Raw genomic sequence first — 24,930 nt, 5'->3', positions numbered from 1 at the left:
CTCCTGTGGGGCTCAGGGACTGAACTCAGTTCTTCAGGCTTGGCGGCAATTGCTTTTATCTGCTGACCCTCGCAAATGTGGGTTCCCTCGCCCCCCTCTATTCTTTCCTCCTTTCTCCTTTATTTCAGCTATACTTCCTAAGTACTCTGCTCCAGGTTCTCCTTTAATTATTAGGGTTTACTGTGGTAAGTGATAGCATCTTCCACTGACAGCATTTTCCACTGTTCTGGTCTTGCCTGATCATCTGAAAGCTGCGTTCTGAGAATCGGCTTTTGGCTCCTTTTGCCTGGCGAGGTCGGCTGTGCGATTGGACTTCCTGGGAGCCACGTGAGCCAAACGGATGATGGCGGGCGCTGCGGAAGACGTGCGAGTGCTCTTCGGAGCTGGTGTCCGAGCTGCTCTGGAGGCTTGGCCTGCTTTACAGGTAAGTGAGGTCATGGAGGGGGTCATGATTAGGGATGGGACAAAAATAGAAGCTGGCCAGGCGAGGCGCCAGAGCCATGGCTGGGCGCTGTAAGCGGCAGAGTCCCAGGCCTGGGCAGGCCACGCCATTCTGGTTTCCATGCTGTCATGGTTGGCTTGGGCCTGTGTTCACAGATCGCTGTGGAGAATGGCTTCGGGGGCGTGCACAGCCAGGAGAAGGCCGAGTGGCTGGGGGGTGCAGTGGAGGATTACTTCATCGCCAATGGTGAGTGAGTGTGAGATGTTGCTGTCTGTCGCAGTGTGGAATGGCGCAGCCTCGACCGCGTTTGATGAATGAATCGTGATTTGGGGATCAGAATTGTGTCTTTAGAGTGCTTTGGAGGCAATGACACTCAATAATGCTATTGTGCTGGAGAACACATTTGCCTTCCAGAGAGTCATTTTCCTAGTTTCTAAAAATTCGACGAAAACAACTATTCGTGCCATATCTTGTAATTTAAAATTGCTGGAGGCGCGGGGGGTGGGGGTGGGCAGCTTCGTGGACAAAGGCCGACAAGCGTAATGATCCGAGTTTGATAGCTGGGACCACAGGGAAGGAGAGAACTGACTCGCTTAAGGTGTCCTCTGACTCTCCCTACACTAGTAAATATAATTTTAACATTGTTGGGTGAAGAGTGTAGCCCAGTGGTAGAGCACTTTCCTAGTCTGCTCATGTCCCTGGGCTCCAACTCTGGAGCCACCAAAACTAAAAGCAGTATCTCTGATAAAATAAAAGGCAGCCAGGCCCTGTGTTGAAGGCCTGTAATCTCAGTTATTCCTGAAGCAAAAGGACTTCAAGTTCAAAACTAGCCTGAACAATCTCACCAAGACCTTGTCTCATAATTAAAAAAGACTTGGAGAAATAGCTGAATGGAAGTGCTTGCTTACTACATGTAAGGTGCTACATTACCCACACTACCACAAATGAATAAATGAATGAAAGAAGCAAATATTATAGTGTTACTAAATTTGTATCCAAGGCCTAGCATATGGGCCATGTCTGTAATTCTAACACCAGGGAGACTGAGATAGGGGAATTGCTCTGAGTTTCAAGCTCCATACCCAAAAATTGTCCTTATGATCAAAGAAGGGGCTAGAGAGATATTCAGCTGTTAAAGTGCCTTTTGCTCTTCTAGAGGACCTGAGTTGGGTTCCCAGCACCCATGTCTAGCAGCTCACAACCACCTGTGACTCCAGCTCCAGAGGATCCAAAGTATTCCTCATCTGCACACATGTGCATATACATGTAATTAACAAAGAAGTAAAATGGGACTGGAATGATGGCTCAGCAGTTAAGAGCATTTGTTCTTGCAGAGGACCTGGGTTCAGTTCCCAGCATTCACGTGGTGACTCACAGCTATCTAGGACTCCAGATCCAGGGGATCTGATATCTTCTATCCTCTCTGATACTGGGTGGTATGTGTTATGTGGTATGTGTTATGATAAAAGAGGAGCTCAGAGGTCTTCAGTTATATGAGCCTGAGGAGAAGCCTTTTTGGGTTTGTTTTCCAGACAGGGTTTCTTTGTGTATCCCTGACTGTTTTAGAGCTTCTCTCTGTTGACTAGGCTGGCCTTAGACTTAAGACATCTACTTGTCTCTGCTTCCCAAGTGCTGGGATTAAAGGTATACTCTGACTAGGTTTCAGGAATGAAAGGAAGGGAACTAGGTAGAGATGATAAAGCACACACTCAAAGGAGTTAAGTGCATTCTAGTAATGGGATGGAAAAGTGGTAGAGAATGGTGTGTTTGTGTGTGTGTGTGTGTATGTACGTACAGAGACATCCTAACTGTAAAGGGTAAGAGATAGAAGGCCTTCTGTGACTTTGATTATAGAGATAGAAGGCCAGTGTCTATAAAATTCAAGCTATAAAAGACTTATATTGTTAGATGTTCAATGAAGAAAAGGTTTCTCCAGTCAAATTGCAAATTACATAAGCTTTTTTTCCTCCAGCTGCTATTATTCTTAGTTACTACTAATACTACTACTAATAAGTAGTAGTAGGAGGAGACAGTATCTCCTTTTATAGCCCAGGCTGCCATGGAATTTATGTTCCTCATGCCTCATATTCCTGAGTGCAGGGTTACAGGTGTGTGCCATCAGTCCTCACTCTGTTTTCCATTAGCTTTTTATGGAGATCGTCCTGTAAAACTCAGCAAAATTGAGCTGGGAATGTAATGCAATTGTTAGAGTACTTATGTAACATAAGAAGCCCTGGGTTCAACTCATAGAACCACATTAACCAGGCATTGGGATTCATGCCTGTAATCTTAGCACTGGGGAGGTAAAGGCAGGAGGATCACCGAGGAATTCCAGGCTAACCCTATACTCTACAATGAGTTTGATGCTAGCCTGGGCTATATACTTGTTATAAAAACAAACCAACCCTTGAAATTCAGCAAATTATTTTCCAAAGTCAAACTTCACAATTGGTGATAAAACTTCAGAGCAGGTTCTAAGGTAAGTAATAGGATGGTGTTTGTTCGCTAGAAAATTCATGTTTATATCTATTTGCATTTTAAGGCTTGTTTCCCAAGCTTCTAATTTCTTGATGAATTTTCGTCATTACTCCTAGCCAAGAAATTTTAAATAAACCAATTAAACCACTGTAAAAAAAAAAAAAGAAAATTCAGAAAGTAGTTGTAGAAAATGAGGTCTAACATAGGACAGTGTCAATAGCTAAGGAAAGGAGAGTATTTGTCCATAGAGGGGGTTTGGAAAAGAGATTTATGATAAGTGGCAGGGTAGATTAGAAGCTTTTCATTGGATAGAGGAACCTTGGAGGATGAGATACTGGTTTGGAAGGCAGGATAATAAACTTGACTTTGGATATGGAGACTTGAAGCACCTGTCTAACATCTGGACACATAATTAGTCTGAGTGGAAGGGAAGTTTGTAAGATTTGAATGGCAGGTAAAAGTAGAAATGTGGAAGAGTTATGCCTGGGAGAAGGCATATAGAGAAAAGAAAGTTACTCTTTCATTTAGGAGACAGATCACGGACCCATAAGATAACTGAGGTACAAAGTTTGAGGGCAGTATTGAGGTTATGATTTCATTTCTGAAAGTAATCCATCCAGCTCAGGGTGTAGCTCAGTGGTTGTTTGCCCAGCATGTGCTTCACCCCGGGGTTGATCCCCAGCACCAAAAAGCAATGACGGCCCATGTCCATTTCTTCTTACCCATTGCCCTTGAGTCTGGACTCCTGTATTAGTGGAGCCACAGCTGTGTAGCGATGCACATTAATGTTAGGGATCTCATCCCCCTTGTGCCAAGCATTGTGCTCATCAAATCCTCCCAAAAGACCCTCCTGGCTCTATTAGCCTTTCTTTTCAGGTGAGAAATTAGAGGCTCTGAGAGAAGCAGCTTGCTTGAGGTCACCTCCAGCTGAGGTCAGTTAAAATAGACAAGTAAAAAGAGGGTGTTTTAGTGAAAACGGTCGCTGGACCTACCAACCAGATAGAACAGGCAGGTATTGAAAAATGAATGGTCAGGGCTGATGAAGTTTGGTTAAAGGTTCTGTCCTTTCCTATTTAGCTGACCTGGAGCTGGAAGAGATAGAAGATTTTCTTGGGGAGCTGATGACCACTGAGTTTGATACAGTTGTGGAAGATGGGAGTCTGCCCCAGGTGAGCTTATGGAGACAGCTGCCAGCCCCCTGCCTGCTTTCTTCCTGCTACATGTTAGGGACCAGGTTCCTTGGTTATCATCATTCTTTTCTTGAGGCATAGACAACATTCTCTATTACATTTTAAAACATTACCTTTATTTCTCTCTTTAAATCATTCTCAACCAGGTATTTTCCCCATACCCCACAAGCTGGATTGGATCAAATTCTATCCCTATTCTGATTAATACTGCTCATCCTGGTGAGATCATCTTTCATTTTGCATCTTCGGTCCCTTTCTTTTCTTTCTTTCTTTTTTGGTGGTGGGGAATGTTTTACTCTCTAGCATGGGTAGCCTGAAATGTACTGTGTAGCCCAGCCAACCAAATTCATAGCAGTCAGCATGCCTCAGCCTTCCAAGGACTGGGATTAGATACTTAAGTCAATTCTACTCCCCTCTCTTCTAGAAGGCCCTCATTCAAACAGCCCTTGAATTGTGGTTGCTTCATTGAATTTTGTTTTGCTTTTCTTTTTCTGAGACAGGGCCTTACTGTGTATCCTTGGCTGTCCTAGAACTTGTCATGTAGACCAGGCTGGCCTCGATCTTAGAGATCTGCTTGCTTCTGCCTACTGAGTGCTAGGGATTACAGATGTATTAGCATTCCCAGCTGTTTTATTGACAGTGTGTTACTACAAGGCCAGGCTGACCTCAAACTCAAAATTCTCCTTCCTCAGAGGTCTCTCATTTATGTGCATCTACCACTGTACCCAACTACTTGGATGAACTTCTTAGGGAAAAAAGAGCCCTGAAAAGTCCAACCCCATCTCTACTCTGCTGTAAACAGGCTGGCTTTATGGTAGATTGAAAACAAATCTAAGCTGATTGGATATTTCCTTGGTAGGTGAGCCAACAGCTACAGACCATGTTCCACCACTTCCAGAAGGGTGATGGGACTGCTCTTCAGGAGATGACCTCTCACATCAACCAAAAAAAGTGCAAAGTCACAGCTACCCCAGTTAAGACAGCCAAAGAAACTGATGTGGCTGAAGATGATGTGGACAGCGTGGAAGAAATGGAGGTGAGAGGTGCCTGTACTGGGGCAGTGGTGTCTCCAAATGTTTTTAATTTTTTGGAAGAGCATGTATATTCACAGCAAAGTGATGGCACTTGGAGGTGGTGGTATTTTCCAGGATAGCTCACATAGTCATGGAAAACATGGGAGCAGAGCCTAAGTTGTATACTTAGTGATTTTTCTTTCCAGGTGACAGCTACTAATGATGGAGCCACAACGGATGGGGTCTGCGCCCAGCCTCAACCCTCTAATCCAGACTCCCAAACTATAAAGGAAGAGGATATAGTTGAAGACGGTTGGACCATTGTCCGGAGAAAGAAATAAGCAGGGCAGTACATGTTTTGGGCCCTTGTTTGTTATGTATTATGAGAGACTTATAGGAGCTGTATTTGGGGGGCTATACACCTCTGTTCTGGAAACCGAATCCCTTCTTTGTTCCCCTGTCCTTCCCTTCAGGGGAGGAAAAGCCCTAGAGTCCTTGGTTGTGGGGTTGATGGGACCTATTCCAGCCCCTTGAATCTTAAGGTACCATATGAGAGATGAGACCAGGTTTCCCAGCATAGTGCCTATGCAGTGAATTCGAAGATGGGTGATAAGTGTGGATGTGGTTGTAGAAGCCACGCTTGTGGAAAATAGGCAAGTACATTTGTGGAAAGGACCAGAATTCCACAGTGGTAGGCTGGCTGGATTGGCAGTTGTGAGATAAGCATAGAGTTGGAAGAGAGAGATGTAAGCGTCTCTACATTCCCCAATGTCCCTACCCTAGCCTCCCACAGAGCATCCCTCACGTGTTCAGAATTTGCATCCTCCTGGGAATGCTCCCTGCTTGAATACCCTTAAGAATTTAAAAGACTTGACTGAAAGTGGTAAATTTGGTAAAGTTGGGCTGTTTTAAGTCCAGGGATGAGGCTTAAGACCTTAATAACATAACACTTTCTTGTTTAATCCACGATTTAACCTTGGAATCAGCTTTCTGAGAGTTTCAAAATCCGGCAGAGAATAGTTTCTGCGCCCTCCCATCTCCCTTAGTAGCCTGGGACTTTGGACAAACAGACGGACCATAGCAGTGCTCTGAAAGTTACTGTACGCCTGAAATAAACTGTATTTTTTTTTAAAAAACAGTATCCATTGTCCTCCCCCCTCCCCCATTCCCGTCCTGCCCAGTGGCCCTGCCATGGATCTGGACGATAAAATACTGGATTGCTTTGGGGCTAGGTAGAAGCTATAAGCCATGGGAAAGGCAAGAAGGGTCTAGTCACCACCCCATGTAAAGTCATACATGTGAAGACACTGGCTGAGGAGGAAAGGGTGGGTTGGGGTCCCAGGGTCAGTAGCAGAGCTGGCACTTGAGTCCAGGTCTCCTGCCTCTGGTACTTTTGTGGGGAACTGGGAGGAAGTAGGATCTGTGGGGTACTGGGAGGAAACAGACTAATTCAAGTGAGTCTAGCAATTAGCTCCTGCCCTCCCTGGGGACAGGAATTTAAAAAATTAACATCAATGTAGGAATAGTTTTTTTTTTTTTTTTTTTAAAAAGCCCACATTTTGTGAAAAGATGAATTAAAAAACCCAAGACCCAGCATTCGGGATTGAAAGTGCCCTTGATGGGAATTCAAGTATTGACTGCATTGGGAGTGGGCTAGAGCCCCCAATTGAACATGGGCAGCTGGAGTGTGGGGCAGGAACTCCCAGTTCCCCCCAAACCCTCTAGGTCTTGTCTCGGGTCTGAGAGGCTTCAGGAGGTTCAGCAGTGGCTCCTGAGGCTGCCACTGGTGTCTCCTCCGTCTCCTTGTCCTCAGACAGTGTGGGCCCTGGGCAGAACGTGTCCCCACGGCCTGCCCTGCCGAGCACAGCCATCCAGCGCCGCTGGAGTTCTTCTGTCTCTGGGCTGAAGTACCAGCTTAGGTGGCTTTGTGTGATCTTGAAGACATGCCTCCTGTCTGGTCGCTCCCCTGCCTCAGGAGGCCCCACCTCAAAGCCAATGAGGGGCAGGCTGCGTTGGGCTTTCACATCCTGGAGAGGAGGGACAGAGAGCTAGTGTCATCTAGGGGCTAGACAGTATCCTCTGCCCAATGAAACAACTTTTCTCTGTTCTGTTTCCCTCTGCTGAAGAACACTGCCTTCACTGTAATGAACAGGAAGATGTCTGAACTGGGACCAGAAGGCAGGCTAGTTACATGTCTATCTCCTCCCATGCTGAAATCAACTGATAGTCTTTACTATTATAGATTCAATCCTTTGGCTGGTTCCTCTGCCTATTCTGTTCTATTTAGTGTCAGACCTGGAGGTGCCTATCTCTACTCCTGTTTTCTCCAGAAAGCCAAAATTCCCACTTCACCCTCTATTTCCCCATACCTTGCCTCCAAACACTTCTACCTACGCACTCTTGTCACATAAGGATAGGGGTTTTCTTTTCCTCTTTGCTAGGCTCACTCTGTCAAGGCATACAGGAGGGGGTACCCCGCTTTGTCAGATAGCTGGAAAAACCGGAAGGAGTGGGATGCACACCTGAGGGGCTCCATAGATGTACAGCACCAAGGGTTCATTCTCAGGAACCACAAACCATGCCTTGTGCCATCCTTTCCCACCCTTCTCCATGTAGTGCAGGAAGCTGCAGATGACGCTGTTCTCAGCAGCCACCGAGGCCTGTTTCTGTGATCAGAGACACAGGACAGGGTACATCAATGTTGATGGAAGGCTTTGCTCTGGGCTTAAACAGCCTCATACTGTATGGACTGTCTCAGACAAAGATAGCAAAGCTTTGCAAATCATAGCTGAAATGATTTGGCCTTTGTCACTGAGATAACCAAAGTGAGGCTTCGCTGCTGACTCTAAGGACTAGTATAATGCTGGCCAGATACTCTTCAGGCTAAGGAACATTCACGGCTAACCCTTTTCATCTTTCATTATATATTCATTGCCTGCTCTGAGAAAGTCCTTCTAACACTGTGATTAATGGGATGAGTGGGTGGTTAACACCATCTGTTAGAATCCTAACAATAGATGGAAATGCAGGACTTGTGAGAAAAGCACAGAGGGTGTTTATGAGATTGAAATTAGCATAAACAAGGCATTTAAAATAGTTCTGGTACAGAGGAAGCTCCCTTGCATTTGGGATACCTTGGTTTTACTTTAAAAAAAAAAATCACTCCAAATGTGTGTATATTCATGGTCCTAAAAAGATAGGATCGGTATTAACAGTGGCAACGTCTGAATAAAGTAATGTCTTATTTTATGTTGTCTTACCCTGTTTCATAATTTTAAAAATGCACTTAATTCATTAAAAAAAAGAAAAGAAAAACCTATAAGCCAGCCTAGGCTATGCAGTGAGACAAAGCGATACCTAGAAACATTTTATTGGTTGTGCAACTTAGACAAATACCCTCTCTGGGCTTTTAGTTTCCTCATATGTAAACTAAGGATACAAGTATGGATTGGTCAGTTACTGTAAGAGTTAAGTGTGTAACATTCTTTAATAAAAATTATCCTTTTAACCCGTACACTCATTTTCCTTGTCTCAAGCCTGGATCATCTGATTAATGAGTGCTTACCCTGGGTCAGTAACTAGGGCACACTTTGGGACTTGGGGTTAGGAACCTAGATCTTACCTCTAGGATGGACCTCCTGCGCTGGGGTGTATGCTGGCTACAGGCTGGACTGCTCCCAGGTGCTCCATGCAAGGCCACATAACAATCAGTGCACACACGGTTGGAACGATTGTTGTCATAGATGAGTCGGGCTCGGAACTCAGAGCATTTCCCACAAACCACCTGGGGCAGTAAGTGGGCACGAACAGCTTGATTGCCTTTGGCTTTTCTCTTCAAGTGTATCAACTACCACAGCCAACTTGTAGCCTCCTCCTTCTTGGAGGGTACCCCATCAGAAGTGGGCCTTTTGGCTGTCAGCCTGACCCCACCTTAGCTCTGCCCCTGCCTCCCAACACTCACATGCCCACAGGCCTTGCAGTGGTGCCTGCGTTTGGTGATGGAATTGAAGGGCTCCTGGCAGCGCATGCACATGGTGACTTCCTTTTCCCGGATAGGCGTAGGTGCCCTCTTCCCAAGATCCACGTTCTAGGGGGAGGGTTAGGGCCCAGGTCAGAGACAGCTCCTCAGCCCAGTCCAGCCAGCCCACCCTGCCTCTGCTCTGAGGCTTAAATCATCATGGGGTTGGGGAGCATATACACAGGTCTGGCTCTGCCTCTACCATACTATTATTAGAGGTACATCACTTCACTTTCTGGGTTGCAATCTGTAGCTCTACTAGCAGAGGGCCTGCCTGTACTGCCTCACTAGTCCCTATTTTCTGGGAAAAGGAAAAGATCCATCTCAAGAAAAAAGTGGGAACATGGAGCTTCAAGGGGATCCCAGTACTGGAGAAGAGTAGGACTCTTACTGGAGAATTAGGGGGAGTATCTTCATCATCCCTGTTTGTTGAGTTCAATAGTTTGAACGTCTCCAGGGTCTGTTCATGCTTCAGGAGGGTAGAGTTGATGGCCTGGTGAAAAGGTGTGAGAAATGAGATGTCAGATCCGGACAGCCTATCTCTGCCCTCACCACACCTTCCTATGCCTTAACCTAGACTTTTAGGCCCAACTCTGTCCCCACCACACATGACTTGAGAAAATACCTCCCTAAATCCAGGTCTATGACTGATAATTATCAAATGTGGGAAGGAGAGTGGTGCCTGGAAAACCTCAGAAGGCCTTGCTGGCTGGGTGCAAGCTGTTACAAAGCTTGGTTCAAAGGAGCTGACTTTCTAAAAGAATGTTTCTATCTGACCTCAGGACTTGAGCTTGTTTATCTTTAAGAGGTGATAATAGCCTTGCTTATCTGTAAGAGGTGATAATAGCGTAGCATCTGTGGAAGGCTGTGTCCAGAACTATTCTGTTTATTTTTAATTATATCAGCTCCTAAGAGACCTGTTAATACCCTTCCAGACCCCTACCACAAAGCCTTGGGTGTTACCTGGACCCAGTCTTTCTTCTCCTCCTCAGTCCTTGCAGGGGAGAAAAGAAAGGTGTTGAGTTAGGCAGGTCAATAAAAGGCAATCTGAATGGTATTTTAAGAGTTACAGGACCTAGGCTTCGTTATACTTCTTCACTTTATGTAACCTTGAACATGTCACATAACCTGGGCTTATTCAGCAATGTCTTTCAGATCAAGGAGCTCATGGTGCACTATAGGAAACAGATAGGGACAATACAAGGCAAATCGGTGCTAACTCTAGAGGACATGAAGACTGAGGAGTCCAGAGAAGAGGACCTGCCTCAGCCTATGTTGGAATGGGGCTTTTAAGAAAGGTTTCCAAAAGGAGGTGCTAGGCCTCAGAGGGATAAAGGTGAAGTGTATGTAAGAGTATGGAACATACATGAAACTATATCCAACTGCTAACAAAGGGAGGCAGTATTTTTTATTTCATCAAGATGGTGCTTATCACTGACTATCACTAAGATGATTACTATGTAAAGTGCCCAGCATAGTGTCTGCTACAATTCATGCTTTAACTTCCTTTTGCATTTCTTCTCTGCTTCTACAGAACCCTCTAGAACCCTTGTGTTCTCCAAGGCCTCTGCCCTGGTACAACCTTGTCAACTACCTGTAGGAATAGGACCTCTTACTTTGCTATCTCCCATCTAGACTCTTATTTTCCTTCCACATTTATATTCTAAGCTTCAAATGTATTTTTCTAATACGAAATCTGACTGCATCATTAGGACCACAGTGTGGAAAAGTAAGGATGTAAATAAAACAAGTTATAATGTTGAGTCAACTGTTGAGGGATGTAGAGATGCAAGTTAGTGGCTGAGTGCTTACTTAGCATGCAAGGTCCTCCTCTAGCACTTGCAACACACATGTACATGCACTAATGAATGTTCATTTGGATGTTCATTGTAAACAAATGTTCTCCAAACCTCATCTGTAGTATACGTTAGACCTATACATTTCATTATGCAGAATCTGCCAAGAAAAGGGTGTGGCAGTGATACTGAAACAACTGCTAAACTCTAATGATTTTTTACTAATGTCACACTCTAGAGGAGGTTATATATGGTAAGGGTTGCAACTTATTTTAAAATGTATTTAAAGGTCATTAAAAGGGCTCAGTGGTAAAGGGCATATCATCATGAGGATTCCAGTTCCTAACACCCACACTGTGTACCGTGTACCACCAGTACCTTCAGTTCTGAGGTGATCCAGTGCCTCTGATTTCTGTGGGAAACTGCACATGCATGTACAGACCCATACACAAATACACATACACATAAAGTCATTGGATATTCAGTTTTCTTGGCACCATCTGCTGAAGAAGCTGTCTTTTCTACAATGCATGATTTTAGCATCTTTGTAAAAAATCAAGTGACTAAAGCATGGTGACATATCTGTAAACCTGGTACTTAGGAAGTGGAGACAGGATCAGGAGTTCAAGGCTGTCCAGTGCTACATAAGACTGTCTCAAAAAACCAAAAACTAAACAAATTAGTTGGCTATATCTGTGTGTGTGCTTATTTCTAGGTACTATATCCCATCAATCTATATGTCTGGATTTGTGCCAGTAACATGTTACTTAATCACAGATCTGCAGTAATATGCTGAAATCAGACATGATGATACTTCAAATATTGACCCAGCTCCTAGGGTATACGAAAGAGTACTCAGCATACCATAGAAATTACATGCCCATCTATGTTTACTGCAACACTATTCACAATAGTCATTATGTAATCAGCCCTGGGTTATAAACTGACAATTAGATAAAATGTTTGTGTGAGTATAAATGTGTGTATGTGTATTATGAAGTTTTCATGAACTCATAAAGAACAAAATGCTGGGCTGGAGAGATGGCTCAGTGGTTAAGAGCACTGGCTGCTCTTCCAGAGGTCCTGAGTTCAAATCCCAGCAACCACATGATGGCTCACAACCATCTGTAATGGGATCTGATGCCCTCTTCTGGTGTGTCTGAAAACAGCTACAGTGTACTCAATACATAAAATAAATCTTTACAAAAAGAATTATGGTGGACTTTGTGGCCATTCATGGGGTATATAAAGATGAAGTTGGTATTTGTTAGTCCTACTTAATCAGGAGAGTAAATCAGAATGACCATTAAACTCAGGAGTTCCAAGGATGGCCTGGGGGAAAATGTCCCAAACCAATCCAAAAAACACCAATAGCTGTCTTATGTGTGGAAGAAGAGAAGTTCTGACAGTGGGACCCAGATCCTTATGGATGGTCGGCAAGTTCTTTGCTTCTATCCATAGTTACTGGCTCTTAAATCAATGGGTCTGAGTCCTGTTGTATATCAAATCTCCTCTGGTGAGAATACTTGCAGGTCAATTAAATTGCAATCTTTGGGGATGGAGCCCAGGCATCAGTAAGTTCTCAGCTGATTCCACAAATTGCCTCGATAAGAACCAGCTTATTTATATTTGAAATTATAGGTGCTTACACTGTTTTTGTTTTCCTTTTTTGTTTGGTTTTCGTTTTTGTATATTTAAAATTAATCTGGCAATTTTTTTCCAGACAAGGTCAGACATTCTATCTTAGTCTTGCCTTAAATTTTCTGGCAATCCTCCCTGCCCCAGCCTCTCAAATGGTGGGATTACAGGCAGAAACCACCACACCAGAAATTTTTCATTAAAATATTTTTAAGAAGCTAGAGAGCTAGCTTAGCAGCTGAGAGAACTTGCTATTCTTCTAGTGGACCCAGATTCAATTCCCTGCAGCCACTTTACAACCATATCCAACTCTGGTTCCTGGGTATCTGACACCATCTTCTGGCCTCCTCAGGCACCTTGTATATACATATTGCCAGACACACATGCAAGCAGGACACTCATAAACATTTAAAAATTTTTAAATAAGCAATCAATTAACTCAAAAAGTAACTAGCAGAGTCAGGTGTGGCAGTGTGTGCTTTTAATCACAGCACTCTGGAGGCAAAAGCATGTGGATCTGAGTTTAAGGCTAGCCTATTCTGCTTACGCAAGTTCTAGGCCTGCCAGGGTTACATAGTTAAGACCCTGCCTCAAGGAAAAAATGTAATTGCCTGAAGATGGCTCATGTAGAGGACTTCAGTTCTCACAACCCATGTCCTGTAGTTGACAACTGCCTATAATTCTAGCTCCAATGGACCTGTTGCTTCTTATAGACTTGAGTCACCTGCACTCATATGCACAGACCCCTGCAGACACTTGCATACCCACCATTTTAAAATAAACCTTCAGAAAAGTGAATAGGGAGGCTAAGCCAAGAGGATTATTTGAGTTCAAAGCCAACCAGAGCTAATTACAGACAATAAATATGATTACAAAGTCATTTCTCTATGCCATCCTATTGAGACTATGAAGAAATCAAACACTGCTTGAGGGGGGCCCTCTGTACCCAGCACTCTTCTGAAGCCCCATAACTCTAGGCAGATACCATGTCTTTGTGGCTTGTCTCTTCCCTAGATGGTCCTGTTTTCTGTTTTGCCAGGCCTATTGTTCCTTACTGCTCTCTTTACCACACTGCATGCCTCAGGGAGATTCTCTCAGTCTCCCAGAACTTCAAGGCCCAACCACTAGGCTTGGTTGTTTTGCTTTGTTTTCTGAGGCAGGGTTTCTTTTTGTAGCTTTAGCTATCCTGGAACTCACTCTGTAGACCAGGCTGGATCTCATACTTAGAGATCCTCCTGTTTCTGCCTCCCAAGTGCCTAGATTAAAGGCATGTGCCACCACTGCCCTGCCCAACTACTAGATTGCTTAATTCTTCTCCCTTCTGTCTCCATTCAATCCTCATCGGCAACCTCTCACTTCTAAGTAGCCTATCAGAAAAGGCCATGTACTGATGTGCACTCACTTTGCAGCCCTGATCAGGACCTTGTTAGACACTTTTACCTGGACTCTCGGAAAGTAGTATGGACAGTGGTTGAGAACACATGTGCCAAGCTGATGAGGCCTAAGCTCCAATTTTATCTCTGATCCTGCTACCTGGATCTAGGTAAGGTGCCTCAATTTATTCAGCTTTAAAATGGACTGATGGTAGCTATATGTATGGTGATAGCCATTTGTGATGCTGTTCATGATAGGATTAAGTAACCTGCTCTTCCCTGCATTCTGGAGTTTGTTCATTCTCCAGAATGCTTTCCTGACCAACAGACCACCTATTCCCACACTGTACATATACATGTGTTGTTTTCAGAGTCACCCCCCCACACACAGCTGAGGAGCTAGGCCATCATTATCTTTTGGGGAAAGGTGTTCACTTTCTCGAAAGAGCTCTAGGCCTGGAATGCCTCAGCATATCTTTAGTAAAAAGTGAGTTGGAGGGAAGGCATAGGCAAGGGCAGGTACCTGGCCTGCAGTTCGAGAGAGCGCTGCTTTCCTGACACCAGGAAGGTCCGAGGCATGTTGAGGTTGGAGCTCTCCTTTAGCTGAAAGGAGGAGGGAGGACCATGGTGAGGCCCTGCACATATGCACACTAAACTGGGGTCAAAGCTCTTTCCTCCCAGTACCAATGCCCCACCCGCATTTCCGTTTTTCACTTCATGCTGCTCACCTCCATGCCATCTACATCTATGCGTGCCCGCACGCTAAACTTCTGGCCAAGGAGCCGCAGCCTGGGCACGCAGTAAAGGAGGCGGTCGTTGAACTAGGAAGAAAAAGATTTGAGATGCGTGTACAGGTGCTTAGTGTGGATGCTGATTCTCCTCACCCTCACTCTACTGCTAAGGATGTACGGCAATAAATAGGGAAAGACACATCAAATTGTCAGGCAGTGGTGGCACACGGCTTTGATCCCAGCACTCAGGAGGCAGAGGCAAGCAGATCTGAGTTCCAGGCCAGTGTGGTCTACAGAGTGAGTTGAGCTCCAGGGCAGCCGCTATACACATAAACTGTTTCATACATATACACATAAAAAGCTATTTCAAATTGCATACAGCAGCAATGAGGAAAGAGCAAGGAAATGACAAGGAAATGTCATGGGAGTCACTTCCTAGTTGGCCAACTCATATCTCAATTGTAGTGACATAATTTACAAAAGCGAAAGATACTTTTAGCTCCCACAGTGAAAATACAATGAATGCCTGGAGGAAAGGACAGCTGGCTAGAAGCCTATTCTTGATTGACTACTAGGTTATCTATGTACCGAGGGCGTGCCCACCCACAAGCTCACACTTACTAATATGAGGTATCGATCTTGAGTGGTCCCATTCTTTGCTGACAGCTTAAGGATATGACCTTCTTTTATGAGCTCTTTGGTGGGACTGACAATGTCCTCCTCACCCCCTAGAAGCTCATAGACCTTCAGCAGCTTGTGCATTCGTTCCTGGCAGGGAGTGAAAGGTACAGTTTGGGTGGGCAACACCTCCCCTTAAATGTTCTCAAGTCACAAGTCCCCTGCCCCCACCAGTCCCAGGACAGAACTACCACAGAGGGGCGGCCAAGGAAGGACAGGGCTTGAAGGAGCACTTACCATTTTACGGATGGCAGCATTAGAGTGTTCTGCTGCTGTGGCTATCAGTTCCAAAGACTCTGTGGCACAGAGAAGTAAGATCAGATGGGAGTCAGAGAGGAAGCTCTGCAGGAAATCTCCTCCTGGCCTAACTACACTCTCCCCATCCCAGCAAATACCAGCCTCAAACGGTCTTCATGACCAGATCGTTTCAAATCAGAAACTGCCAACATTAGCAGTAGCAGATATATGGGATCGCTGCAGCCAATAAAATGTAAGCTTGGCAAAATGATTCTGATCATTAACTGGCAGGAAACAAGATCATGTTTAGACAATTGTTTCTGGCTAGTGGGACTACAGATAGTTCTTGTGTTTATTGTTGTTGTTTGTTTTGTTGAGACAGACTCTATATTCACCTGGGTGATTTCAAAATCCTGGGCTCAAACCAAATCAAAAGAACAGCAGCAGCAACAACAAAAAATTAAAAATAAAGAGGACTGGGGATGCTTAGTTGGCAAAGTGTCCATCTAGCATGTGTAAGGCCCTGGGGTCCATCCCTAGCACCACATTAACTGGGTGTTGTGATTGGTGCATGCACTCAGAAGGTAGAGATGGTAGGATCAGAAATTCAAGGTCATCCTCAGGCTCACAGCCAGTTCTCAGATAGCCTATGATACATAAGATCCTATCTCAAATGTATGCACATGCACACACACATTCGAATACACAAGAAGATAACAATAATGATAAGAAAGATAAGGAGGCAGCAGCTGCAGTAGCAGCACAAAGAAGACTTGGGGGAATGTGTCTTGGTGGTAGAGCATTTATTTACCTTGTAGGTTGGAAGCCCTACGTTCAATTCAAGTACACTAGGAAGGGAAAAAGGGAGGGGAGAAGGGTGAAACTCTATTGTTTGTCTTCCTAGTTCTGACCATGGGCACATGTTCTATGCACAAATAAACTTTCATTGCAGTGTTTTTTGTTTTCTTTTTTTCATAACACTGTCAAACCTAAAACAAAAATGTTCAACCATAGGAGCTTAGTTACAGAATTTACAGCACATTCATACAATAGAAAATCAATCTTTACCAATGATACTTATGTAACATTTTTGATAATATGGGAAATGTTCAGAGTGTCTTAGAAAAAGGATACAAGCTTGAATCTATAAAATGATCGAATTCTTGCTAACACACATCTAAAAAATGTATGCTTAAATATTTATCATGAGGCTTAGGTCACAGGTGGTTTCTTGGCCCCACCACTTCTGCCTTTTCTGTCATTTCCACACTCCTATGGTGACCAGGTTGTCATAATAAAAAAACAAAATGAAACAAGTCTCCATAAACCTCCACATGTTATACCATCCCTGCCTCTGCCTCCAGTCTGGCTGCAGCTTCAGGGTCCCCACACTACCCAGTGGATTCCCTCCTCAGAGTTTACGCCTGTACTGGAGAAGCACATGTGGACAGAGATGGCAAAGCAATCAGAAGACAAGCACATTCTGGTCCTAAAGAGGATCCCGTGGTACTGCTCTGGCTCAGGTCTCCATATGCCCCTCCGGTGCTGGGCCTTTCTCCAGCTCCCCTTCAACCCTGGCGGCCAGAAGGAGCTTTCTTGTGCACAGCTTGCTGTTTCCCCTCCGCTTAAATCTGTCAATGTTTCACTGTGCCAGCACAGCAGACCCAGCTCTCTTGTCTAGCATTCAAAGCCCTTAGTGACTGGCTTCAATTGACCGCTGTGGCTTCCTCCATATGCACCTCCCTAAACATGCCCTGTCTTGCTTCATTTGGCCAACTGCCATCCAGCCTTCTGGATTTGGCTTACCAAGTCTAGTAGCGTCCCCTAAGCTCCAAGGATGAGTTAGGACACTGCCCTTGCTCCTTCTGCCTCACTAGTCATACCGCATGTTCATCACTCGCTGCATCTGAGTCCCTCAGTACACAAGAAGTCACTGAGGAAGGGGCTCAGTTCCCACTACCTGCCTCAGGGATCCCCCAACAGATGATTAGTGTAAATTAGCTCCTCTAATAAATAAACAGAACCCCAGAAGACAAGTTTATCAGAGTTAAAAGCCAAGACTTGCGGAGTGGTTGTGGCATATGTCTTTAATCCAAGCACTAAGAAGGCAGAGACAGGCAGATCTCTATGAGTTCGAGGCCAGCCTGCTCTACAGAGCTAGTTTAAGACAGCCAGGGATAGAGAAACCCTTTCTTGAAAAAAAAAAAAAAAAAAAAAAAAACTAAGCTAAAGACTCGGGTGGTTATCTACCTGGAAGGTGGCAGTTGCTTTTTCTTCTATAGATACTGCATCTTTCACAGCTGGAGGCATATAAACTTAGGCCTGCATACATGGTTAGGCTCAGACTGGAAGCTGTGTTTGCTATCAGGACCTGTCTTGTGATGTACCATGCAGTAAATAGATGAACATTTCTGGGAATCCCAGGCTCTGTTTGGGAGTTTGTTGTGGGGATATTAGCCTACAGTTAGAAATTTTGGTAGGGCCTAGGCTTGGCAGTCTAGGGTTATCAGTCTTGAGTTCAGTCTTGGGCTCTGGAGTTTATTCTGGGAATAAGAAGTAGGTGAATCAGTCAGCACAACCAGAAAGATGATTCAATGGGGCTCAGCTTAAGGATTTTACTTTGAGTCATAAAATATAGGGAGCTCACCATAGGATCTTGAGCCGGGTAGCTCACTGGGCAGATCTTAGCAGGCTCTCATTCAGAGGTCCTCAAAGACTCAGGTAGGAAACTATCCTACAAAGTTTATTTGTATGGGTGAGGGCATTCCCCTTTGGAATCAACATAGGGAATGCTAATATCTATCTGTTCTAGAGACTCAGATACGGTTGAGGCTAGTACAAAACAGGAAACTGAAGTTAAACTCAACCTGGTGGCTAACTCAGTATGGATGGCCATTAGCCAGAACATTTAGTCATCAAAAATAGCTAATGTTTATTGTGTCTTTGCTACATGTCAGATACTCTGCTAAAAGCTTTAACCAGATTATCTCATTTAGCTGCAAGACAATTCTGTGAAGTAGACTAGACAACAGTATCATTCCTAGTAAGCTTATAAGAAAACCAAGCCTGAAGTTGGGCAGCTTTCTAGAGAGCACACATGGTTTTATGTTGGATTGTTTGTTTTGGTTTTGGGATTTTTATCTTTCTTATTTTGTGTTTTCTAACACAGGGCTTCTCTATGTAGCTCTAGCTATCCTAGAATTCCCTATGTAGACCAGGCTAGCCTTGAACTCAGACATCCACCTGCCTCTGCTTCCCAAGTGCTGGGATCAAAGGTGTGTGCCACTAAGCGCAACTAACTGGGTTTAGGGTTCTTTTATGTGAAGTGCTGAAGATTTAACCTGCGGCTTCGAACATGCTAGATACACTCCTGCTAACATACCTACTTCTATGTTTTTTCCTTATCAATTTGCCCAGGCTGGCCTTGGATTTGACTTGTAGCCCAGGAAGCTGGTCCTTCTGCCTTGGCCTAGGCATAGTACCTGGCCTAGAAGATACTTTCTTCAGATTTAGGTTTTATGTTTTACACTGGCCCCTCAGTGGGGCTCTCATTTGGGAGAGGAACTTGGCACTTAATATGCAACTGTCTGTTTACAGAGCTTAGTTACCAAGTTTTCTAGAGATTGAGTTCTTTTCAGAGGTCCTGGCTAGGGAATAAAGCGCCTTCGCCTAGTTAGGTGAAGGTTTGGGGAGTATGCACAGCACAGGACACAACTGTTTGCTTCCCATTTCTGTGGCCTGTATACTTTTTCTGTTTCTCCCCACTTTTGGGCTTCTTCTTCTTCTTCTTCTTTTTTTGCTGATCCCACCTTCCTGAGCTTTCCATTTAGATTCACTTGCTCCATGGCTTTAGATACTAAACTGCACCAGTGGCACTTAGATTCCTCCCAGGAATACTCGACTCATCTAAACATCTAAACTGGCAGCTCCCTTGTGTGTATGTGTAAGTGCCCAAGGAGCCCGGAAGAGGGCATCTGTTCCCCCTGGAGTACAACATGAGCTGTCTGATTATGAGTGCTAGCGACCGAACTTGGGTTCTCTGAAAGAGAAGTACATGCTCTTAACCACAGAACTATCTCTCTATCCCCAAGAGCCAGCATTCTTAATTCTCCCAATCTCAGGATCCATGGTACCCTGGGGTTTTCAGTGCTACTTTTAAATAGAATATATCCGCAATGGAACCCTTTCTCATCACCTCTGCTGCTACCATCTTCATCCAAGCCACGTTTTGACACTTTACTGCATTACCCAAAAGCCCCCGCCCCTTCCCCAGATCTCCTGATCCCTTCTCTTACTCTCCAGCCAATCCTAACCATGACCTTCCAGTGACTATCCACTACAGTCAAAGTAAACTACTCACTTCATCTCGGCCTCCGAAGCTTTGTTCCTTCAACCTCTTCTCTAATTATCATTCTTCCCTCCTTGTTCTGCTCAGATCACAGAGATCCATCTACTTCTATCAGCTTGCCCATCTCCCCCTGCTCTGGGGACTCTGCATTTACTACTGTAGCTGCCTAGAACATTCCCCTCCCATTGGCCTCTGGCAACTTTCTTGTTATTCAGGTTTTGGCTTAGCCATCTTCTCTGCACAGAAGTCACCGGCTGAAAGTAGACTGTCCAGTTGCCCTTACATCACTCCCCTATGCCTCCAAGTCACACTTAGCAGCTGGCAAATATGTCCCTATGAATTTATCACATTTGTATATTGGCTCATTTCAACTAAAACACACAATCCCTGAGTCAAGGACCTCATCTATTTTGCTCAGTTCCCTGTCACCATGCCTAGAACGATGCACAAACACTTAACTGTTATGTTAGTGATGAATAAATGAAAAGATGAGTTCGAGGAAGAGCAAGTGGGCTAGACTCAAGAGCTCCATCTGGGGCCTGACCTGATACAGATGGGGTAAATATGGAAGGAATCTAAACTGACCACTTTTCTAGTGATTCAATAAATGAAGAATTAGTCTGAGGAGGAGGTATCTCAGCCTATAGATCCAGACCTGAGAGCATAAAATATTGGAACAAGTCTGATCACACTTGTAATTTTTAGGGAGGTTCATTCTTGGGATCAGTCAATGGGTCTGGAGTAGATCTCTAACTCTGGAGGGTGGAAAACTAGAACTCTGACTATATGGGGCTTTTACTTGGGAGCTCACTCATGGAGTAAAATGGGCCTGGCCTGAAGGATTCAAGCTAGGCTCTGAGCCTGGAGACTCAGCTCCAGAGGGGTTGGCTCTCTTTTGTTCTCAATTTCACTGAGAAATGAATCTTAGATTCAGCCTAAGAAAAGCATGGTTTACTAAAGACAATCAGACTAAGCATGCCCCTTAGGGAGTATAGTTCCAGTCAGAAATTCCTTACTAGTTTTTTCTTTCTAGGTAATGAAGGCAAAGTAATAAACTTGGAGGTCCATCCTGAAGTCTCACTATAGAGCCTCAGTATAGGCCCTTCAGTTTAGAGATCCTATATGGAGATTTAAATCATTCAGCATTGGCAGACCAACCTTGTGAATGAAATCTAGAGTCCTGACTCAGAAGTCTGGTTAGACCTCCCAGTGTGGAGAAGTAGGGAGGGCCTAGGGGCACACACTCACTTTGGGCATCCTTGCTGTCCGGGGAGCCATGAGGCAGCTTTAACAGATAGTCCTTGAGAAGAAGCTCATAGCGGGGGATGCGCTGCACAGGCTCCAGCATGTGGTGCTGCAAGGTCAGGTTGCCACAGGCTTCCTCCTTCTGTGACAGAAGCACAAAAGCTCAGTTCTAGCTAAAGGCCTCCCCCAGGACCTTGTAGACCTTTCCTCCTGACGTTTCATCCAAGTTTCAAGTCTTACCTGTACTTCGTGGATGATGACTTTAAACTGGGTAGAACGCTCTGTCCATGTGTTGACTAGCTCTACCGCCCGATCGAAGTTTTTCACATACTCGCCATACATCTTGAGGAAGGGTGCCAACTTCTGAAGGATGTCACCAATGCGTGGATAGCGGTCCCTAGTGTAGAAGCAGGGGCTGACATGGTCTCCAGCCTCAGGAAGAAAGCCATTTTCCAACTGGCTTCCTTTTTAGGAAATGCTGCCAATTAGGCTGAGGGGACTCAGTTTGAGCTGAAGCTGTAGGCTCTGAAACAACTAGCCTAACTCTGTCCTGCTTAAGTACCAGAAACTATCATCCATCATCCTGGAACACCCGGTCTTGCCATACTGTCGGGGCCATCCATACACTGACCACTGATTCTTGCCCAGCCTTATGCTGGATAGTGTCAGAGACACAGTAGTCAGCCATATTCAGTCAATCCCTAAGAGCTTTACCTTCTTGTCGGGTAAGAAAAGTAACCAAGTCTTGCTGAACTCTCACTGGCTACAATGTGATGCGAAAGAGACAAAGCAGACTTACGGTCACAGGATGGTAAAGGAGATGTGGGAACTGGGCTTTATGCTAGCCCTCTGTAGTCACAGTTTTGTAAAAGAGGCATATATCCTGTGAGTGTAGGGACCATGGAGACAGTTTTAATTAGGAAACACCATGGCCTGGTTGTTGTTTGGGGAGACTATTCAAACAGGTGGTGTAGATGCTATAGGTTATATTAGAAGAGAACCTGAAGGCCAGAGTCAGCCCCTAAATCCTGCCCTCCTACCTCGGGCATGTGCTTCTCCTCAAATCACACGTCTTTACTCCTGGGCTAGGCTTCGCCCATTTCTGCATCCCCAGTCTCCCATTCTCACCTCTACCACATTTATAGTGCACGCCTTTAATCCTAGCACTTGGGAGACAGGGGCATGTGGATCTTCCTGAGATCTAGGCCAGCCTGGTCTACAGAATGAGACTGTCTCAAAATGAAACAGAACAACAGCTCATAAGCCTCAATTTCCTATATGCTACAAACTGTTTTAAGCTCTGAACATGTATCAGCACATTTAATTATTAGAATAATGCTACAAGGTAGCCCCTTATTATTGTCCTCATTTCAAAGACAAGGAAGGTTTGAGTATATAACTCAGTGGCAAAGTGTTTGCTTAGTTTGTGCAAGGCTTAATCCAAACATGGCAAAAAACAAAAATGCAAACATGAATAAAGATGGAAACAAAGCCAAGGTACAGCAGGGTAAGAAATTTCCTTAAATATAGATAAGTAGCATAGGTAGAAGTTGAGCCTAACCATTTTAGCTCTCTGTCTGTTTGAGGCAGGGTTTCTCTGTGTAGTCCTGGCTGTTCTAGAACTCTGTAGACCAGGTTAGCCTTGAACTCAGAGATCTGCCTGCCTCTGCCTCCCAAGTACTGGGACTAAAGTCATGTACCATCTCACCTGGCTCATTTAGCTCTTAAACTTACTATTTTTAGTTATTTTGAGAGGATCAGTTTTTCAACAGAGTCTCTCTGTGTAGCCCTGGCTGTCCTGGAACTCACTGTAGACCAGGTTGGCCTCAAACTTAAGAGATCCTCTTGCCTCTCTTTGTCTCTCAAAGAGTGGGATTAAAGGCCTGAGCCACCACCATCTGGCTTTTTTTTAAAGACAGGTCTTACAATGTAGGTCTAGGGTAGCCTCAAAGTCATTGATCTGCCACAGAGTCCCTAGTGATGGGATTATAGGCATGCAGCAGCTAATTCTCAACACTTTTCTGTCTTACGTTTGATGATGGTGGTGGTGGTGTGGGGAGGGGGGGCACACAGCAGCCATGTGGATGTCAAAGGACAACTTTATAAAGCCATTTCTTTTCTTCCATTTTTACATGGGTTCCGGGGCTTGAACTCAGGTTGCCAGCAGCACGCACCTCTATCGACTGAGCCATCTCATGAGCTTTCTCACACTCTCAAGGGTTCTGCTATTCTGCTGTAGCATTCTAGGCCCTCATTTGTGTTCCACAATAGATTGGGAGGGCCAAGAAGGCAGAGGTTAGGTGGTTTTGTATTTTTGGGTTTTTCTGTTTGGTTTTGTTATTCAGAAGAGAAGACAGTAGGTAAGAACCAACTTATTTTTATGATGCTGGGGATGGAATCCAAAGCCTTGCATATTCTTGGCAAGAATCCTGTCACTGAGCTACATCTCCAACATCTCCAGCCCAGGAATGAAATTCTCTGAATACATCTGGGCTTAGCATGTAAGTTGATGCCTGAAGAAGCAGACTGGCTCTGAGGCCCCTCACCATTCCTCCATGCGCTTCTCTAGCTCAGGCAGCAGGAACTGCTGGTGGAAGCAATAGATGGAGCAGATGTTAGAGAAGATGCCGTGGACAACATCGGCAGGGAAGGAACTGCGGTTCCGAGCTTCTTCCAGCAACCGGGCACAGAATACCTGGTAGAGCAAGACACAAGTGCTCAGCCCAAGTGAAACCAGAGCTTAGCTGGGGAAAGGAAAGCTTGTGGGAAAGGGCAGTTATTTGTGGGCAGTTCCGTGGACCTCTCTGAGATTAGAACTGATCTTGAGACCAAGGAGAGTGGGAATTGAGAGAGTTGCAGGTCACCAAGATTAGGACTTGAAGTTAGGAACTGGGATGGTACTATTAGAATCTGGAGCAAGGTCAGAAGTAGATTTGGGTTCAGAGAGAAGACTGGAATGAGATCCCTTTATTGTAACAAATATTTATGAATGTGTCTAGCATATAAAGCACTGTTCTGGAGGCTAGGATGAAGCAATGACAAGACAAAGATCCCTACCCTCGGGATTTGAATGGATGTGGAGTGAAGGAAAGAGTCAAGGTTAGAATGAGGTCCATGAAGAGGGGTACATTCAAGATGCGGGGGAAAAAATCAGAAGTGTCAGAGTCACAATCTCAGGGCTGTTTCATATCTGTTTAAGAGTTAGGAGTGAGGGCTGAACTTGTGAATATTATCACAACTGGCTTCAAGATCAGCCAGAGAGAACTTACCACCTCTGGATTCTGGTCCTAATGGTGGACTTAGGCTTAGGGCCTATCATTTCCTCTACAGAATCTACCTACCACATCCTAGGGTCCTGGGACCCCAGAGGGGCCATTTACCTGATCCAGGAGATGGAGCCTGGAAACATAGGCCTTCTCAGTTTGCAGGAGCTCATTGGCAATATGGAACACCTTCTGCTGCACAGTCAGCTGTAAAGAAGAAGTGACCCTTGATACACAATCTCTACCTTAACCTCAGCTCCTTCTATACATTTTTTCTTCTTTTTCCCCCCTTCCCACTCATTTATCAGGTGTTGCTGTTTCGCAGGGTGATCCTCCTACATCAGTTTCCATGTACACATGATGCTCTAACCTCAGTTCCACTCTGAGATAACTCTGCCCTTGTTCATAAAGCTTTCTGTAGCTGCATCCCGCATAAGGTTGTCCCTCATACAGACAGCCATAGTGCCATCGGTCTGCTTT

General features: G+C 44.8%; 2 protein-coding genes across 3 annotated transcripts in view; one reads left to right on the top strand and one right to left on the bottom strand.

Moving 5' to 3' along the window:
• Window positions 1-340: 340 nt before the first annotated feature.
• Window positions 341-6,717, top strand: TSR2 (TSR2 ribosome maturation factor; the record flags this gene model as incomplete). 2 transcript variants are annotated; one of them, XM_080910715.1, is made up of 5 exons in its annotated part: window positions 341-424; window positions 598-688; window positions 3,998-4,089; window positions 4,970-5,146; window positions 5,330-6,717. In XM_080910715.1, 5 exons carry the CDS (start codon window positions 341-343, stop codon window positions 5,462-5,464), a joined length of 579 nt encoding a protein of 192 aa, XP_080766841.1. In that variant the 3' UTR covers window positions 5,465-6,717. The 2 variants fall into 2 exon arrangements, with proteins under 2 accessions (XP_080766841.1, XP_080766842.1); XM_080910716.1 differs by lacking the exon at window positions 598-688 and having other exon boundaries at window positions 351-424.
• A 111-nt stretch (window positions 6,718-6,828) lies between these two features.
• FGD1 (FYVE, RhoGEF and PH domain containing 1) overlaps window positions 6,829-24,930 on the bottom strand; it is a gene marked incomplete at its 5' end in the record, with an annotated part of 38,700 nt that continues 20,598 nt past the window's right edge. The window contains 14 exons of the mRNA XM_080910714.1: window positions 6,829-7,150; window positions 7,646-7,789; window positions 8,746-8,907; window positions 9,085-9,210; window positions 9,533-9,634; window positions 10,105-10,135; window positions 14,472-14,551; window positions 14,677-14,769; window positions 15,301-15,447; window positions 15,595-15,653; window positions 21,191-21,329; window positions 21,428-21,584; window positions 23,734-23,882; window positions 24,568-24,657. Of these exons, the coding sequence (XP_080766840.1) occupies window positions 6,845-7,150; window positions 7,646-7,789; window positions 8,746-8,907; window positions 9,085-9,210; window positions 9,533-9,634; window positions 10,105-10,135; window positions 14,472-14,551; window positions 14,677-14,769; window positions 15,301-15,447; window positions 15,595-15,653; window positions 21,191-21,329; window positions 21,428-21,584; window positions 23,734-23,882; window positions 24,568-24,657 (1,785 nt within the window). The 3' untranslated portion in view covers window positions 6,829-6,844. The remainder of the gene's footprint in view (window positions 7,151-7,645; window positions 7,790-8,745; window positions 8,908-9,084; window positions 9,211-9,532; window positions 9,635-10,104; window positions 10,136-14,471; window positions 14,552-14,676; window positions 14,770-15,300; window positions 15,448-15,594; window positions 15,654-21,190; window positions 21,330-21,427; window positions 21,585-23,733; window positions 23,883-24,567; window positions 24,658-24,930) is intronic.

This window comes from Micromys minutus, assembly GCF_963924665.1.
Source record: "Micromys minutus genome assembly, chromosome: X".
In the NCBI taxonomy this organism is placed as follows: domain Eukaryota; kingdom Metazoa; phylum Chordata; class Mammalia; order Rodentia; family Muridae; genus Micromys; species Micromys minutus.
The sequence above is the reverse complement of the archived record's forward strand: the minus strand, read 5'-3'. Positions and strand labels throughout refer to the sequence as shown.